Below are 19,483 nucleotides of genomic sequence, written 5' to 3'. Positions count from 1 at the left end.
TCAACAGCAGGCTTCTTTCACAATCCAAAAATCAAGGAATGAAACAACACTGGTCTTGCACATGCACAGAAACGGCCAACCTGCAGCAAGGAAGCAGGGAAAGGTCTCCCTAGGCTTCATTTAATTTAACTTAATTTAATTTAATTTTAGAAAGAGATTGAGAGCATGCACGAGTCGGGGACAGTGGCAGAGGGAAAGAGAATCCCAAACAGGCTCACGCTCAGCGTGGAACCCGATGCGGGACTCAATCCCATGACCTGGGCTAGTGACCTGAGCCGATACTAAGAGTGGGACGCTCAACCGCCTGAGCCACCAAGGCGCCCTGAAATCTCTACTTTAAATGTCCAATTCCTTATCTCCCCGTGGCAATAACAAAGCCAAGTGGCATGGCTAATTACTTCAGATTTATTCCCATGCTGACTTTTTTCAAGAGAAGGGGCTTCATCTCAGCATTCTCGGTCATAGAACATTGCTATGTTTTAAAAATGTAAAAGGAGAGGGCACGGTAATTACCTTAACATAGTAGGTGTATAATGATCCTTGTAAAAGTTACTTGGATATAAAAATGTCATAAAAAAGTGATTTTCTTGAGTGGACAACTTTAAGTTCAACAGGCAAATTAGAGACGGCAAAATTAAATCTTATTATGAAAACATGTCATGTTAAAAAATAAGGATCACTGCTGCTGGAATCTTTCTTTTAAAGGTCAAAATCTAGGCTTCAACAAGCCCCAAACTTAATCAACATATGGATTAATTTCTCCAAATCCTCACAGAATTGTCAACAAGCAACTTATTTCAAAGTTTCAGGAGACTTAAAAGTTTCACTGCTTATACCATAACTCATGAAGGCTGACGTGAAACAGGAAAAAAAAAGTATCTGGTGCTGCCACCTAGAGGTAGGTTTTGAATTTTAAAATGTGCAAAACAGAGCTGCTACATGGAACTGCATTTATAATTACGGTCCCTCCAAAATGCAACACTTTTGTTAGAAATGACATTAAAGCAAAACCTTTATGATCAAAGGTGTCATATAGACAGTGTAATTAATATTAAATTGCTCGCCATACATTAAGTAATCATATTCGTCTTTGAGGAAGAGATGCAAAACTGATTTCCGAATTCCTCCTCTATTCTACTGAGAGCTTTCACTGAACAAGTGACTTAAAGAAACAAACTTCATGCTCTATTTGAGAAAAGGAACTTCCACTTTTATTAGCCTAGCTTCTGACAGGTTCGGACGTCTGGTCCAGTTCAGAGTAAAGGAAAGAATAACCTACTTGGGTCTCATGAGTTATCTGGGGGAAGAACAGCCATGGTTCTCCCTGCAACAAGCAGAAATGATGTGTGCTTTTATTCAATCCCGTGACTCGCAGTGATACAGTCACACCATTTTTCTTGGGGGGGGGGCGGGATGGGGAGGACAAAAGGGAAACTGAAATGAAATTAAAATTCTGTCATTTATAATTAGACAATTTATAGGATCTCACATTATTTTGGCAACAAGATCAAAGCTCTCATGTTTCAAAAAGTATTTATAGAAAGTAACATCACAGGCACTGGGGTGGATGAGTTCAGCAGTGCTGTTTTTTATTTAAGATCGCCATATTCTTAAGCACACACACCTCCAACATGACATGTAGCACAAAATTAATTTTCCTACCACTATACTTTCTAAACATCTTAAGCTATACCTGCTTTTAAGAATGTTCACCTGCCCCCATTTCCAAGGAGTATTTAAAACTCTTCTGAAGTCAAGGCATTTAGTTGAGAGGCTGAAGCATTGGCCCAAGTAATTTTCTTCTTCCAAAAGACAAGGTCTCTATTAGCACAAATGCAAATAACTACGGTAAAGCCAATTATGTGTGTCCATACAAGGGAGGAAGAAGAAAAAAATCCTTATGAATAAAACTCCAAATGGGTAAAGTGAGAAACTGATATACCTAAGCAGGTGTTGGTAATAATTACTGAAGTTGCTAATAATAGAATTCTGCTGTAAAACTGTTTCCTAAAAATCCCTTTTAGGAAATACATCATTTATGTTTTGCACAAATCCAAGCGTTCATGTATCTGGACTTCTTAGAGAATAATACACAAACTGAGTATTTAGTATGAGTAATGAAAAAATAAATGAATTTTTAAAAGGTAAATGCTACATCCATAAAAAGCCTTATACAAGAAATTTCACAGCAGCTTTATTCAAAATAACCAGAAACTGGAAACAATCAAGATGTCCACTGACAGGAGAATGAAAAAATAAACTTGTGTAATCTAACACGGAATACTACTCAGCAATGAAACAAGAATGCATGATGCTATACACAAGATAGGTAAATCTCCAAACTACTCTGCTAAGTGAAAGCTGCTGAACATAGTAAGTATACATTATAGAAGATCATTTATATAAAATTCTGAAACAGGTAAAACTAGCCAAGGGTAAGACAAATCAGGTGATTGGTTTCTTTTGTGAGGAGGGATGATGACTGGGAAGGAAAACAAGGCAACGTTCTGGGTGATGGAAAAGTTCTGTGTCTTGATCAACAGAATATATGAGACTCTTAAGACAGTAGCATCTCACTGTATGTACGTTATGCTTGAAAGAAACCATATGCCAAACAGGAGAGGTTTGTGACGTATATTTCCAAAGGACTCATATTTAGAACATATAATGCCTGCAAATCAGTAAGAAAAAGACAACCCAACAGAAAAGTATACAAACACCTCACCAGGAACCCGACAAAAAGGAGATAGTCAAATGGACAATAAGCATGTGAACAGGTGCTCAATTTCATTTGTCATCAAAGAAAAGCAAATTAAGATCACGATGTTATACCACCACATTAAATGGAGAAAACACACAACACCAAGTATTGGTAAGAATGTGGGGCACTTATACACCGAGAGCAGGGAGTGTACATTAGTTGAACCACTTTGGAAAGTTAGTAGTACCTACTAAAGCTGAACATATATGAGGCCTCCCATGACCTAGCAATTCTCCTAAGTATATACCCAACAGAAACACATGCAAGTGTTCAAGAGAAGACATGTGCAAGAATGCTCAATACAGCACTATTCATAATGGCCCAGTTGTGGAAACAACCCTCAAATGCACTGAAACGAGTGTGGTATATTCATACAGTGCATACAGTGCAATACTACACAGGAACGAAGTACAACCATACGGACGAAGCTAACAAACGTAATATTGAGTGAAAGTAGCCAGATACAAAGAGCAAAGACACAATTTCTGTCACATCCAAAAAACGAGAAAAACTCATCTACGATGTCAGAAATCAGGACAAGAATTTCCTGGAGAGAGTAGAAGACAGTTTCTAGGAGGTGCCATGAGGGGGCTTCTTCTGAGGATGTAGTAATATATGTAATAATATATGTTTCTTGAGCTCAGGGCTGACTACGCTGTTCAGTTAGGTTTTGTGTGCTTTTCTGAATATATGTTATACTATTAGAAAATTCAGGGGGTGCCTGGGTGGCTCAGTCGGTTAAGCGTCTGACTTCAGCTCAGGTCACAATCTCGCGGTCCGTGGGTTCGAGCCTCGTGTCAGGCTCTCGGCTGATGGCTCAGAGCCTGGAGCCTGCTTCTGATTCTGTGTCTCCCTCTCTCTCTGCCCCTCCCCCATTCATGCTCTGTTTCTCTCTGTCCCCAAAATAAATAAACGTTAAAAAAAAAAAAAGAAAATTCAGGTCGAAAAGGGTGAGAGAATGAGTACTAAATATTTATGATATGCCTATGTTGGGTTCTAATCTCATAGATGCATACACCATCACCTAGGAAGCAGTATTAGCAAAAACTGAAAGAAACTGAACTGAAATATGATCAAGTCTTTAGCTCTAACTACCACTTTACAGGAAATACAGGAGAGAGAGGAACATGTTAAAAGATACCAGTAGGATGCATTCGGCAAACTCCAGAATAAGAGAAATTCTATAGGACAAAAACCCCACGTTTCTTAACAAGTAAATTGGATGGTTGCAAAAAAAAAAAAGAAGAAAAAGAAAAAAGAGATTAACTGCCATATGGACTATTACATTCCAATTCAAACAAGAAGGTTTTTATCTTTTTTAAGGTTTATTTATTTTTGAAAGAGAGAGAGAATGAGCACATGAGTTGGGGAGAGGGGCAGCAGGAGAGAAAGGGAGGGAGGGAGAGAAAGGGGGGGAGAGGAGAGAGGGATGGGGACAGAGAGAGAGAGGGAGGGAAGGAGGGAGAGGGAGAGAGAGGGAGGGGGAAGGAGAGAGAGAGGGAGAGAGGGAGAGGGAAGGAGAGGGAAGGAGAGAGGGGGAGAGAGGGGGAGAGAGGGGGAGAGGGGGGGAGAGGGGAGGAGAGGGGGAGAGGCGGGGGAGAGGGGGAGAGAGAGGGAAAGAGGGAGAGGGGGAGAGAGAGAGAGAGAGAGAGAGAGAGAGAGAGAGAGAATATATCAAGCAGGCTCTGCACCGTCAGAAGAGCCCAATGCAAGGCTCAGTCCCACGAACAGTGAGATCATGACCTGAGCCAAAATCAAGAGTCAGACACTCAACCAACTGAGCCACCCAGGCGCCTCTCAAACATGGAACTTTTTAAATTTTTTTTTTTTCAACGTTTATTTATTTTTGGGACAGAGAGAGACAGAGCATGAATGGGGGAGGGGCAGAGAGAGAGGGAGACACAGAATTGGAAACAGGCTCCAGGCTCTGAGCCATCAGCCCAGAGCCCGACGCGGGGCTCGAACTCACGGACCGCGAGATCGTGACCTGGCTGAAGTCGGACGCTTAACCGACTGCGCCACCCAGGCGCCCCAAACATGGAACTTTTTAAAAGAAGTGTATCCTTAATACAACTAGGGAATACAAACACTTATTGGATGTTTGATGGAATGAAGCAACTGTGAGCTTTTTTTCTCTTTTTTACTAGTGATAATATTGTTGTTATGCTGAAAAGGGGGAATCCTTATCTTGTAGAAATGTAAAATGTAATATTTACAGGTAAAATTATATGGTGTCTAGAATTCACTTCAAAATAATCGGAGTAGGTGGAAAAGAGGAGCAAGATTGTCCACAGTTGCAGAGTGCTGAAGTTGGGTCACGAGCACCTGGCGGATTCTTAGGCCATTTTCTCTACTACTGAACACGTTTAGAATTTTCCATCATAAAACATTTTAAGAATTCTAAAGATCCAGTTTCAAGATCAACAACTTCAAGTGGCAGACCTGAAACTGCCTTTCACGGCAACAATAAGACAAATGGAAAACTTATGAGTATTTTGTAAAAAATAATATCCAAACCTTTGGGTCAAATAAACCCACAAGATTTTTAATGTCCTGCAAAGATAATCCCCAAAATTTTAAGTGGAAAAAAAATCCTGATGTGCAGCACCCTCATGACCTCACTCAACTGTTTTAATGCCCTCGATGATAGCTCTAAATGTGAATTTTAACTTAATGAGATGTGTACCTCTAGAAGTGTTTCTATTTTCTTTCTTATATTTAAACCTGAGACAAGATGGTAAGTGTATGCTGAAAAAATATTTGCAAAATACAATAGCACAAAATAACAGACCAAGGATTGCTGCTCCTACAACAAAGACCTCTCCTCCCCAGCTATGTTGGTAAATATTTTGGGGGGTGGGGTGTAGGACAGCCAGGCCGGAGGTCCCTAGGCAAACCTTTTAGAAATTAGTAATTGTTTAACCATTTTTTCCTTCTGGTTTTGTAAAAACTGTCTTATTTTTAATATTACTTTTTCAATAAGGAAACTATAATTTACCACCTTTACCCTTTCCTCTTATTCATGTATGTAGATTTAATATAGTTTTAATAAAGTTTAATGCTATGTTCAGCTGTTTTCATTTATCATGTCTTAGTCATTTTTCTGTAGGCTATAAAGTATTGGTAAGTATCATTTTAAAATGATGCATCTTTTTGGGGCACCTGGGTGGCTCAGTCGGTTAAGTGTCCAACTTCAGCTCAGGTCATGATCTCATGGTTTGTGGGTTCGAGCCCCGCGTTGGGCTCTGTGCTGACAGCTCAGAGCCCGCTTCGGATTCGTGTCTCCCTCTCTCTCTGCCCCTACCCTGCTCACAAGTTCTCTCTCAAAAAATAAACACTAAAACAATTTTTAAATGATACATCTTTTTAAAAAACTTGAGCTATAGTTAATAATACTGCACTATATACGTGAAAGCTGCTGAGAATGTATCTTAAGTGTTCTCACCACATCGAAAAAAGTTAACTACGGAAACTACATGAGGTGATGGATGTGTTAATTCTCTTGATCTTGGTAATCATTCTACAATGTCTATGTATATAAAATCATCACTTCGTACACTTTGAATACATTTAATTATATTTGTCAATTACTCTTCAATAAAGTTAAAAAGTTTTTTTAAATTGACCTAACTTCTAAATTAGAGAAAGTCCCATCTTCCTCTGGACACTCCAAGTATTACAAAGCCAGAATACCAGTCCCAGCAAATATTCTAAACATGCTTCAGAGTTTGGCTCCAAGTTCCCAGGGATCTTTGTTTGACTTAGGTGAGCAGTGTCACTGCGGGCCCTCATGTGTCATGTGGAGTGGCTGAGATGGCACGGGTCACTGCCGTGCAGGTCGGGGCCACTGCCATTCAGCAATGGGCTGGAAGAACTAATGAGAGGTGGGAACAGGCAACCAATCTCGAGTCCACGCTGGCCTCTCCAAAGCATAGCCCATAATGCCAAATGCCAAGACCTTCATCAACTCTTCTCTAGTGGCCCAAGCTACAAGTGGTCTGTGCTTCCCCTGAATGCCTATAATCCTTTATTTTACCTGTCTTGGGACATGCACTGTGCTGTCCACTAGTCTTCCCTACCATGGTGAAATGGACAAAATGGCCCAGGCTATAATGTGAGTAAAGGAGCCATGGCCTAGTCATCCTCGTATCCCTCACAGTGCCCATTATGACGCTGAGCCCAGCAGGCTTCAACATTCAAGTATCCAATGAATGCACAGGTAGGCTGGGAGCATGACCCACTGGTGATACGGTGGAATGGCGCTCCATCCCAGAAGAGGTGGTTCTTATCAGCAGACAAGATAATAACCTACTTTGCCTTTGGTGCGATCTTACTTTTTAAATTTTATTAATCACGTTATAGGAAATATTTAAGATTTGCAAATGATGGTCACATATGTATGTTCTTCTAAGAGCTTGATCGTGAAAAAAGGCAAGAGTCTTGGATCAACAAAGTGATACCCGAGGCACCTGCTGGTGACATCATTCTACTCGCAACCGCCTATACTTTATCCACCCCACCCCCATCTTTTGTAGGCCTGTCAAAGGCACCCCTGACATTGCCTGGCCTGCTGTTGCACTCATTTCTTGGGTGTTACTGGACCCTATCTATTGACAAAAACTACCTTCTGTAACCTGTGTGGGATATGGGGTCATTTTTTTAAAAGGGAATTTTTACTTTCCAAGTGAATCCAGGAACATACTGGGTTAACCATGTTGTCTTGTTTTAAACACTACTTTCAGAGATTAAATTCTAAATTCTCATTCTTCAAATATCTATAGTTTCTCAGGACAAATGACAAAACTGCCCAGACAGGCAAATGCCTGCAATTTGATCAATGGCCATGAAGAAATGTACTTGACGGTTAGTATACAAATTATTGCTCATTAGAGAAAAGATATTACATAATTCTAAGTACTTTTATGCATGAAATACAAATTTATTAAAAGATGAAATTCAAGGATGAGCTTTAGACTACTCTTATCACTGGCCTGTTTTCTTAGGTACAGAAGACTATGTGGATGTTGTAGCATACTGTGAATATTTCCTCTACAGACTATGGAGGGATTTCATTAGAACAAGAGAAAAAAAACCTATGGTCTGGAGAACAAAAGCTAAGAGTTCTAAGTTTTTGTGGCCATGTTTCCCATAGGGCTATTGTGTAAGAAGAGTAAGACTATATTTTTTTCTGTTCACAGATGGAAAAGAGTAAAATTTCGCTTTCTTTAAGCCCAATAGCAATAATCTTGCATGGGTTTCAGAAAAATGATACATATTTTACTGTGGGATAATGAGGACCATTAGTTATTAGAGAGAACAAATTATTCTCTTTCAATTCAACACACTTATTCATTCACTCATCTAATAGACTATCCTCTCTCCTTTGCACTAAAATGGCCTTCCTATACAGAACACCTGGCCATGCAACATGCCAGCAGACAGACCTCAGGAGGTATCTTGACAGGGAGAAATAGTCGGAGAATTTCCAAAGTGAAGCCACAGGATAAAACCAACACTTGATGCTTGCCTTTCATTTCAAGGAAAGCAGTATAAAAGCAATAGAAAAAGAAAAAGGTGGTGGAAAAATATACTTGCTCTCCACAAAAGAGTCTTAAAAATAAAAAATCATGAACTTAATAATTTTCATAAATGAAATTATGCCATTATTCCTGATTTCTTTGTACTAACTAAAAGGACAAAGTATCAAACTTCACTGAAGTTTCAACACTGTAATACATTTCATTAATCAAAGATAAAAACTACATTAAAAGCAAGAGAGTTATTTTATGTCTGTGATTAGGCAGTTGGAGAGCCTGTATTTTATGTATACATTTGTACACTTCAACTTATTTAACATTGTCAGTTCACGAACTGTAGTTTTTTTTCATATAAAGAAAACAGATTTAGAATTTTAAAAACAAATTACAGTAATTTTATGCCTACAGCTTGCACCTCTTAGAAACCATGCACCCCCTTACACTCCTCTTACTTTCCCCCCACCTCCCCACCTCCTCCACTCTCCTCCGCCCTAAAACCACAGGCTAAGGGAGAACTGGTAACAGGGGCCTCTAATCCCCTAGTGAAAAACAGCCATCCTGATTTTTCTCTGGGGGGGCGGGGGAGGGATAAAGGATGCAGATCAGAACATGGCTCCTGCAGAGGGCAGGGGGCAAAGGCGGGCACAGAGCCGCCTGGGGAGCTTCCACATTTTCTACAGACCTTCATGGTCCATGACATTTGCAGGCCTGCACTTGATGCACGTGGACCTCCTATGGGCAAAGAGGGAGAGAGAAAGGACTGGGGGTTTCTCACTAATACAGGCAGAGATGCGGACAGCGCCGGTAACAACAGGAGCTGCCGTGGGAGCAGAGGACAAGCACAGGACGAGGGGACAGCACAATGGAGACAACTTCACAGGCCCTCGGCCGAAGACCCACTGCCAAGCAGCTCAAGATAAACACTGGAAGATAAAAAGGGGGAGTCGCAGCAGCTCCTTGGGAACCAAAGACACACATCTTCCCAGTAGCTCTGAGTGGCTACCTGGCACCAAGAGGTGGCAGGTGATGGGCTAGGAGAGGTGGAGGCTGGGTGGAGCTGTGCCCAAGTACGGAGGGCTCCGGGCGCACAGTGAGCCTGGTCAGTAATAACATGAACCCTCTGCAGACAGGACCCACAGGGCTACCGGCTTGGAAAATGATTTGCGAAAACTGGATTCATAAGGCAGAGCCTGTGACCAAAGGGCAGTGGCAATTAGGATCAAGTCTGTCTTTAAGCAAGTCAAAATGTGTCCACTGTTTAACTTAGAACTACCTTAAATATGACCCCAGAACCGACAAAATCCTTCTGGGTCCCTCTGAGACCAGTACTGAGATGCACGAGCGGGTATCGGGTTACCCACCAGGCAGGCTCCCCCACCCTTCCCTCGAGGCTCGGTGCTGACTATGTGTCACTCGGGGCCAGGGCAGGGGGGCACTTCATCCATCTACTCCTGCTCAGTGCCGGGCCACTGGGAAATTTCACACCAGGGAAGGAAAGGATAGCAATTAGCCTCTAGAATAGGTTCTTGGTGAGGTGGTACTAATGGAAAAACTGGGAGCCCTACTCTTTCAAAAAAATGGTTCTTCTTGGGGGGTTTTTACTGCGAATGTCCACTGGTGGGTGCAACAGGGAGAGGAGGGCGCAAGAAGATGAAATTCCTGTGCCTTCACATCCACACCACTCCACTCCTGCCTGAAGAGCTGTGTCATCGCCTCTCAGAGCTAAGAACAGGTAGGAGAGGGTGGTGCAGCGGTGAAGAGCTTTGGAGTTCACAGAGAGCTGCGTCCCATCCAAATGCAGCCAGTCCCCTTACTAGCTATGTGACAAGACCGAGTTAGTTACCTCTCTGAGCCTCTGATTCCTTCTCTGTAAAATGGAGCGAATACAACACACCCTCATGAGGTTCTTGCAAAGATTAAATGAGATAACATATACAAAGTACTTAGTATGGTATCCGACAGAGCAGCACCCAATGCGGAGATGAGAAAGAAGGAAGCTAACAACTACTGTGCGTTTCGATGCCCCTCCTCCCAGCTGAGGATTTATAAACATCATCAAATACAACTCAACTCTGAGAACACATTATATGACGATTTGAGTAGCAGATTTTATCATCCTAATTATGTTCTGCTTAGGCAAAGGTCAAAAATAAGTTTCCACTTCCAGAGCAGACACTGGCAGAAGAGTGGAGTCAGGGCTAGCAGGCAGAAGCTGAGGAAAATGCTCACCAGGGGCAGGATGGCACACATCCGGGTCCACACATGCAGAGTGAGCACTAACTACGTATAAACCTTTGGGACTGGAGAGGCCGTGGACACATTTACGCAGAGGCCGGGCAGGAGCGCAGGGCGTGGCTGCTAACAGCACCCTCTCTGCTCCAGGCCCGGGCAGAGGTTCACCTGTGCATCAGCCTATTGCCCCCTCAGAGCAACTCCGCCTTACGATTCCAGAAACCAAGGCTTTGAACAAGGTTTGGAGGCTTGTGAAAGCCACAGAGCTTGTGAAACACAGAACCAGCATGGACACCCAAGTCCCTATGATGATGTCAACACCCATGTCTTAAGTCAGACATTTCAATGAGAAGAGGGGGAGAATTTTCCATGAAGCAGGGACACAATGAGCAATGCCACATTAAGGGGACCCTAAGTATACCGATTAAGAAATAAGGCTAAAAATACAGGTTGGAGCTCCAAAGTTAGAGTCTACAACTGCCAGAGTTAAAGACTGTGAGATGTCAGTGGCACCTGGACTTCACTTACAGACTGCGAGGCGTCATCTAAGGACTTTATTAGGCAGTATTCTAAAAATACTCATCTTTGCGGACAATGGGAAAGAGAGTAGACATCTTAAAGCACTGTAACCCTTTCCATGCTGGCCATCTAGAAATGAAGTCAGAGCAAGTAACGAAATGCATCTGTAAGCAAGAGATGACAGTCTGGTGACACAGGAAAAAGTCAAAACACAGAAGTTTTGGGGTTGACCAATACCTCCTGGGATGATGACAAATTAGGAATCAGCTCATTCCTAGAAGGTAACAGCAAGTCTGGTTTTCAAAGAATTTAAAATAAAGTTAGAGTAGGATACTCACAGGGAATTGTATACTAAAAATTAAACTTTTTACTCTTACTCTTTAAAAAAAGGCTTTGTACTCTCACTTTATACAAAAATACATTTAGAGATACAGACAAGATAAACCACCCATCACGATACCATCAATCTCCTTATTAATAGAAGTTCACCGATTAAAGCAACGACAACGTAAGCTCAGACACTGGAACTATGCCTACAATCTTCTCCTCCTCTCTTCTCCTGCCTTCCCTCTCTTCCCTCGACATTTACTGACTGAGTGCCTACTGTGGAGCAGGCATGTGGCTACAGAGGGAGCAAATATGTGGGCTCCCCAGCCTATGAAGGGAGACAGAGAGTAATCAACCAACCACAAAAATAAATACCCAACTATAAACAAAGAAGTGCTCGACACATACCGTGCCGATAAACAAGGCTTGCAACAGTTGAGGGAGGACTGTGGCTGCTGGTATACGCAGCCGGGTAAGAGGCTATGTGAGCTGGGGACACTTACCTAACCACGTTGCAATGAGGACAGCATCGATTCCGTCTATTGGCTCACAGATCCGAGCCACGACCGGGTGGATCTGCTGAGCCAGGTAGTACTGGGTGTCAATGGTTAAATTGTCCTGTTTCTGTAGCTGCTCGGGTGCATAGGCCCTCTGACTCGCACTGAGGTTTGACCCATCCTACAAAAGGACACGGCACAGGTAGCTGTTAAGAAATTCAGTCACACATACTTGCCTGGCCACAAAGAGGGAGAACAATTCAAATTTTATGTATTCAATTACAAACACCAAGAAGTCCTTTTGACCTATTGGTGAACATTTCATATGTATCTAAGAGTAGGAAGATCAAGGAAAACACGTCACCCACTGTCCAAGAATGTAAATCCAGCATGTGTTGTGTTCTATTTTTTGTTGAAACATGAAACCAACAAGATGGCATGACTAGATTAAATAATTCCACCTGCCATATCACAGAAGCACACTGAGAAGACTTGCTAACTATCAATCTAACCAGAAAGGCCTTTTAGGAGTAATGAGAAAAGGCATGTGTGGTCCTTTTACCATGTGAATTCAATCCCTTCATGCAAGGATTCTAGTCATAATCTCATCTTAAAGGCCTCCCCTAGGGGTAGTATTTTCTTTGAGGAGCTATATGTATCGAGAAACAAATGAGCAAGCGGTCAAGAAAGGAGTATGAAACCCACAGAGTAGTGACTCATATAGAAGATATAATAGGAATAAAATTAATGAGCTATCTTGGTGGAATGGCAATGCTCTAGAAGCAAAGTATCTGGCCGGTGGAATGAAGGGCATGCCATTTCGTACTGTTTACATGGCTCTCCTCGAGGAAAGAAAGATGGGTCAGAGAGTATCTTTTCAAAGGCTCTTCTTACAAAAAACAAAAAACGTTTATTGATTTATTTTTGGGAGAGACAGAGAGAGCAAGAGCTGGGAGGGGCAGAGAGAGAGGGAGACAGAGGATCTGAGGAAGGCTCTGTGCTGACAGCAGAGAAGCCGGTGTGGGGCTTGGACCCACGAACCGTGAAATCATACCGGGAGCTGAAGTCGGACTCTTAAGGAACTGAGCCACCCAGGGGCCCCTCAAAGGTTTCCTCTTTATAAAAAGCCGTGGAATTCTATATAATTGATCCACAGCCCTGTGGGTGAGGTCACCAACATCTGTGACTCTACAAGTCATCCAACAATTTGCTCCATACCTCCTCTTGTCAGCAACAGAATTTTACATTCAGACTAGTCAATTTTTTAAAATGTTTGTTTATTTTCGAGAGAGAGACAGAGGGCGGGGGGGGGGGGGCGGGGGGGGGGCGGGGCAGAGAGAGAGAGACAAAGAATCCGAAGCAGGCTCCGAGGTGCCAGCACAAGAGCCTGACGTGGGGCTCAAACTCACACACTGTGAGATCATGACCTGAGCCGAAGTTGGCCGCTGAACAGACTGAGCCACCCAGGCGCCCCATCAGACAAGTCAATTTTAACTATTCACAATGCTCAGCTGCTCTGCCAAATAGATAACATGAACCCTATTCTTTCATTCCTGCTACACTCAGCCCCTTCTCAGAACCCAACCCAAGAAGAGGCTACTTGCACGCCACTGTCTTCACCAGACTGGAGGCAGAGGCCTCTTTATCTGGCAAGGCTCCTGAGGGAAACAAACGGAGATATTTATCAACTAGGTCCTACCTGGTCTGGGATATAATGAAACACCTAGAAAGAAAGCAAACCCTGGATTGAAAAACTTGCCATTTAGTTATTTTTCAGGAGTTCACAACATGGTAAAAACAAATTAGGCAGAATTCATCAACTTTAATTGTTGCCCTTTGAGAAGTCTGAATCATGAGAGGAGGGTAAGATGACGGTTAAGGACAAAAACGGTGTGAAAAATCCCTGGGCAGCGTCTCTATGCACCACACCTGTATTGAGACTGACTTTGTTAACACACACCTGAAACTTGATTAATTTAGAGAATTCTTTTTTTTTTTTTTTTTAAAACTTGTCTGTCCTTCGGGTGCCTAGGTGGCTCAATTGGTTAAACATCCAGCTCTTAGTTTGGCTCAGGTCATGATCTTGCGGTTTGTGAGACTGAGCCCTGCATCAGGCTGTGTGCTGACAACACGGAGTCTGCTTGGGATTCTCTCCCTCCTTCCGTCTCTCTGCCCCTCCCCCTGCTCGTGCTCTCTCTCTCTCTCTCTCTCTCTCAAAATAAATAAATGAACAAAAAAAAATCTAGTCTGTTCTTAAGATTACAACAATGTTAACTACTTTTTAATGGTAAATAAAAATCAAATTGTAGAGGCAAATTTTTTTTGAAGGCACGTGAGTTACTTTCCAATATATTAGAAGATATTCTCAGAGTAAGGCAAGTTTTTAAAAAAGCAGTTGAAAATTTCTAAGCATATCCTCAAGAAAGTTTTTATTTTAAATAACCACACAAAAGACCAGTTTTCACACTGACACAAATAGATTTCTTTTTTTTTTTTTTTTCTTTTCTAGCACGGAGCCCAATGCGGGGAGCTTGAAGTCACAACCTGAGATCAAGACCTGAGTTGATAACAAGGATCAGATGCTTCACTGACTGAGCCACCCAGGTGCCCCAACCCAATCATAGTTCTTGCTGTATTTAAAAAATCTGAGCCCAAACATGACTAAATTCAAAAGAATTGGTAAGACAGGTTTTGCTATGTTGTGTTGGAAAAACATTCAGGCCGTGACATAAGATATATCCCTCACAGACCTAATTCTCCAACCTAGCAAGATCCCACGGTATATGCAGTAACACACGGCATACGCTTTAAAAACTGATTAACAATCATCCTGCATTAAGTGCCTACGTAGTAATTCACAAAGTTCACAAAGTACATACTTCACAGAGACAACCAGGTGCAATCAATTCATTCAAAACTATGTCGTCATCTTTAGAAGGAAACTAATGGAAAAAAGTTATTTAAATGGGTGTACAAGGGGGCCCCTTAAAACAATTATGTTAAAGGCATGCCTTATGGAAATTAGGTCTAATGAAAGTTAAATAATTAAGGATTTAAAACTTAACCATTAAGTGGAAGTTGATTTAAGATCTCAGCAAATAATTCATGTAGGCTTTACAAGTCGATGAACTACAATATAAATCAGACACCAAAAACATTACTCTCTGAACTCATCTGAATTTATAGTCTGAGTAAATTATCAATAGAGTACTATAGTCGAATTTTAATTAGAAATTTTAAACAAAACGGAACCTGTCTAGGAGACAGACTATTTGCAGAGGACACCTTTGCTTAGAGCAGTAAAGTACTCTTCAAAATATCAAAAAGAGATTCTAAATAGATGGTTGTGTTTGGAAACAGAATAGTGTGAGTCCCTAAAAGCAAAAGAGGTAGGCAACTCTGGCGCACAAACATCCTCAAAGCAGGCTTGCCCCGCTGCCAGGGGATAGAGGCGAATCCAAGTCCTGCAGCTTTTCCTGGGATACAATGAGAAGGCTTCATAAAAAGAAACATGAACTGTAGTTTTAACAAGTAAGTTAAGGCCCAGCACCAGTGGATGGGGGAAATATTGACAATACATCAAAATGGATTTATCGCACTATATCAGCGTCAGCATTTTTTGAGCTTTTCCAGCTCAGTAAGACCCGAGAAAAAGCAAGCTTAAGACCTAATATCTAGACATCAAGGAACATAACCCGGACTTCTAAATACATCGATCGCACTACCACACATCTCCACTCCAGGTTTAGCCAAAACATAATTTTGGCTGGATTTCATTATTAGAGGTCATTTCTCAGAACCTATATGATTTTCAAAGCTGCATTGCCATCTGTTCCTGTCACTAATAATCTAAGAGCTTTTCCATGTATGTGAAATCATAAGTGAAACAAAACTAGCCTATTTACCAAAATCTTTATTTGCATAATATGAAAATTGTTTTTTTGAGATGAGACTTGTCAGAGGCAATATGCAAAGCACATTAAGGGATTGAGCGAGTCAGACATTTATGGAAATATTTTCCTGCAGGAATTGGCTTTCTGTAACAGTTCTTAATCAAGGGTAACCCTAGGAGGGAGACAGAGTCAAGTGCTGATTCCTGTCCATGTACTTAAATCATTTGTTATGTACATCATCTGTGATACCGAGCAGATATTAGCAGCTAATTTTTAAATTCTGAAAAGACTCTATGTTTTAAAAACACACTGACTGTAGTTTGACAAAGATCAATCATAATGCAATGAAGTTCAAGGCTTATCTCATTTTTTCCACTGTAATGACAGAACGTAATAGTTAATTAAAAACAAAGCCTTACACAGATCAATTATGCCTTTTGATAAGTATACCACACCACAATTAATTTTAAAGAATTTGGATAGAGGCTGTGACTTTTTTTTTTAATAGGAGAAAGAGATGAGACCTCTCCTTTGCTCCAACTGGAGTTAAGTGCGTTCAAAGAAAAAAACTACTCTTCTGTCCTACCATCTTTCCCCATCCCTGTTAAAGGCATGCTCCTCTCCAAAGAAACTGGTTAGTGGTGTAAACTTGTGTTCCAGAGGCGTCAGAGGTTCCTCAGAGGTGCCTCATGGAAGAGGGAGAAGGCAAGGAGGTGGGTTCTAGGCCACCGCCACTCAAAATAAAGAAAAGACCCCAAAGTGGTTAGACAATTTGTGTTTTCTTCCTAGGGAATGTTTTTAGGATCCGTCACTTTTCTCCATATTACCAAGTACTTCACACTTTTTTCAAGGGACTATTCGAACACAGGCTAGGGAAACATGCATCCGCTCTCTTATCCTGACAGTATTCCTAATGGAAACTATGGCAAAAGGAATAACAGACTCCTGCTGGACATGTGACCAAACTTACACACATTATCACTCAAGTCAGTTTAGGGGTGAAACAGCAACCACTGTCATGCATCTGTCTCACCAAGATAATTTCAAGTGAACCAGGACACTGGTCTTAAATGCTTTAGGAAAATTTTAATAACATGCCTCAGACCTCTGACTAAGGCTTCAAATATTATAAAACCAACCAGACTAACCCATCTCTTTACAGGACCAATTGTTTGGAAGAGCACGAAGTAAGACACTGTGGTGATCTGAAGTTTACTATAGGTTAAGAGGTCTGGGAGTCTTATTAATTACTACAATTTTACCTGACAGATGACATACGACACGGTATCTCCAGCTTTCACCTTTCTGCCTCCTTGAGAATTTATCCAGAGGGCAACATGTACATGAGGTAGGCTTTTCTTATCAGGGTAATCCTGGGGATCCTTGGTCAATGCCTAAAAGAGGAAAAGAGGAAACAAAAAGCCCCACGGTTTAAAATAAAACCCTTCTCACACAGATAGACACTAAATACATCTTTCCTAGAATTCTATCAGCCACAGAAACATAAGATGGACAGAAGCTGCATGTAGAAAACAGTGCCACAGTCCATACACATTCCATCCACAAGACTCCTCCCTCCTTCATTGAGTAACTAATATGACCAAATGGAACTCTGGCAAAAAAGAAATACAAGTTTATGGGCCATGGCATGTAATACTTGGCTATAAAAAACTAAGACTATAAATTCAGTTTCCTGTGAAGCCTTTAGAGTTTCTCCTCATGTTTGCAGTTCTCTCCCTGAATTAACTGGTTAGTAAGGACTGATGCAGAGCAGTTACTCTGACTGAACGGTGTTTCCCAAAGGCTTCTCTAGCCTACATAAATCTCAAAGGTGCCAGAAATCGGTGGACTTAACACTCACTTTCAGCTCCAGAAAGGCAGAATGAGTGAGCTGCAAGCACAAAGTCGGCCCCACGAGGGCAGGAACAGGTCAGCCTTGCTTGCTGCTGCATCCACAATGCTCACGACCGTTCTTGGCGTGCAAGGGCAACCCAAGGTTTGCAGAATAAATGATTTTGCTCACTCTGCAATAATTAACTAAGTTCAAGCACTGTAAAGTACTGAGAGATGAGTAAGACGGTCACTGGTTCTAAGTCATCTGCTATTAGAAGATTCCCCATTCCCCGAATGAAACCTCAAAAATAAGCTACATGTGCCCTAAGGGAGATGTGGAGCAAAGTGTTAGGGAGAGAGTTTAGAGGCAAAGATCACTATCATCTGAGAACAGAAATCATAGGAGAAAAAACTTGAGCTGGCATGTGAAGAAAAACAGCATTTTAAGACAAGGTGACAAGAGCAAGAACATTCTGGGCAGAGATAAAAGCAAAAATTCAAAGAAGAGGTGACACAGAATACAGTCTACTGGACTAGAACTCAGTATGCACAAAGGGGAGAAGGAAGGGATCTAGCCCTGTGGTGGGTATCAAAAGACAAGAGGAAGGGCAGGGAACAGGGCGCCGCATGACTACATCACCTAAATGTGCTCTGCAGACCTGTGGGGGTTCCGGGCACCCTTTTAGGAAGGTGAGAGGTCAAAATTATTCTTCTAACAATACTGTTGGCACTGGTAATGCAGAAGCAGTGGTAGGTAAAGATCCTGATGCCTCATAAACATGAACGGGGCTGCCACACCAAAGTGTGGCACCATTCCTGGTATTCTTTGCCACCACACGCTCAGCGTTCTCAAAAGAAAAAAAAAGAAAAGGAAAAAAGAAGAAAGAAAAAGCGAAAGAAACCAGTTTCACTTGAGAATATCCTTAATGGGGTGCCTGGGTCGTTCAGTTGGTTGAGGGTCCAACTCTTGATTTCTGCATGGGTCACGATCCCAGGGTCATGGGACTGAGCCCCGTGTCAGGCTCCGTGCTGAACGTGGAACCTGGTTGAGATTCTTGCTTGCGCGCTCGCTCGCTCGCTCTCTCCCTCCCCTACCCCATTCACACACGCACTCTCTCTCTAAAATAAAAAATTTTAAAAATGAATGTCCTTTATGAAACAGCAAAAAGTTTTAGATTTTTCAGCTCCTGACCCTGAATACAAGGCTAATATTTTGTGTGACAAGATAAGAATTACACATAAGCCATGTCTACTGTATACTAAAGAATGAAGCTTACTCGACGGAAAGCACTTGTGCAAATGTTCAGACTTGCAAGCCAAACTAGCTGGCTTTTTCATAGAACACAGTTTTTCCTTACAAGAATGATGAGCCAACTACTACTATTCTAACTTGGGTCTTCAGCAGACAATTTCTCAAAAAAAACGGAGTGAACCTGCAACCTGAAGACAAACAAGTGGCAATATGTACTGCCTAAGGTAAAATTTAAACTTTTAAGCACAAATTAGAATTCTGGAAAACTCGTTGCGTGTGTGTGAGCTTGACAGCTTTTCTATCCTTAAAGACTTTTCTAATGCTAATAGCAGGAAATATTTTAAAATGTGATTTTGAATAATCTACAATAAAATGCATTCAATATTTGGAAGGTCTGTACAACTGCCAGAACTATCATTTCATAAATGGCCAGTGCATAATGCTTTGCATGAGTAAAGTATCTATTCCAAGTACAACACAGACCAACAGATTTTAATGTGAGATTATGAAAAGTTCACTGATAAGGTTTCAGATTTCCCCATTACAAATAGCCTTTAAGAAAATACCACTTAGGTGAGACTGGGTGGCTCAGCTGGTTAAGCATCTGACTCTTGATTTTGGCTCAGGTCATG

At 41.6% G+C, this 19,483-nt stretch overlaps 1 protein-coding gene across 2 annotated transcripts in view; it reads right to left on the bottom strand.

The window, feature by feature from the left end:
• Window positions 1–19,483, bottom strand: part of POLA1 (DNA polymerase alpha 1, catalytic subunit) — a 297,087-nt gene that overhangs the window by 150,633 nt on the left and 126,971 nt on the right. For both annotated transcript variants that reach the window (XM_047076032.1, XM_047076033.1), the window contains 2 exons: window positions 17,029–17,160; window positions 11,880–12,054 (listed from right to left, as the gene is read on the bottom strand). In XM_047076032.1, the coding sequence (XP_046931988.1) occupies window positions 11,880–12,054; window positions 17,029–17,160 (307 nt within the window). The remainder of the gene's footprint in view (window positions 1–11,879; window positions 12,055–17,028; window positions 17,161–19,483) is intronic.

This window comes from Lynx rufus, unplaced genomic scaffold (genome assembly GCF_022079265.1).
Source record: "Lynx rufus isolate CCGP_SWC_20201006 ecotype Redwood Valley unplaced genomic scaffold, mLynRuf1.p SCAF_14, whole genome shotgun sequence".
Lineage (NCBI taxonomy): Eukaryota > Metazoa > Chordata > Mammalia > Carnivora > Felidae > Lynx > Lynx rufus.
This window is presented reverse-complemented; position numbering and strand designations above follow the sequence as displayed.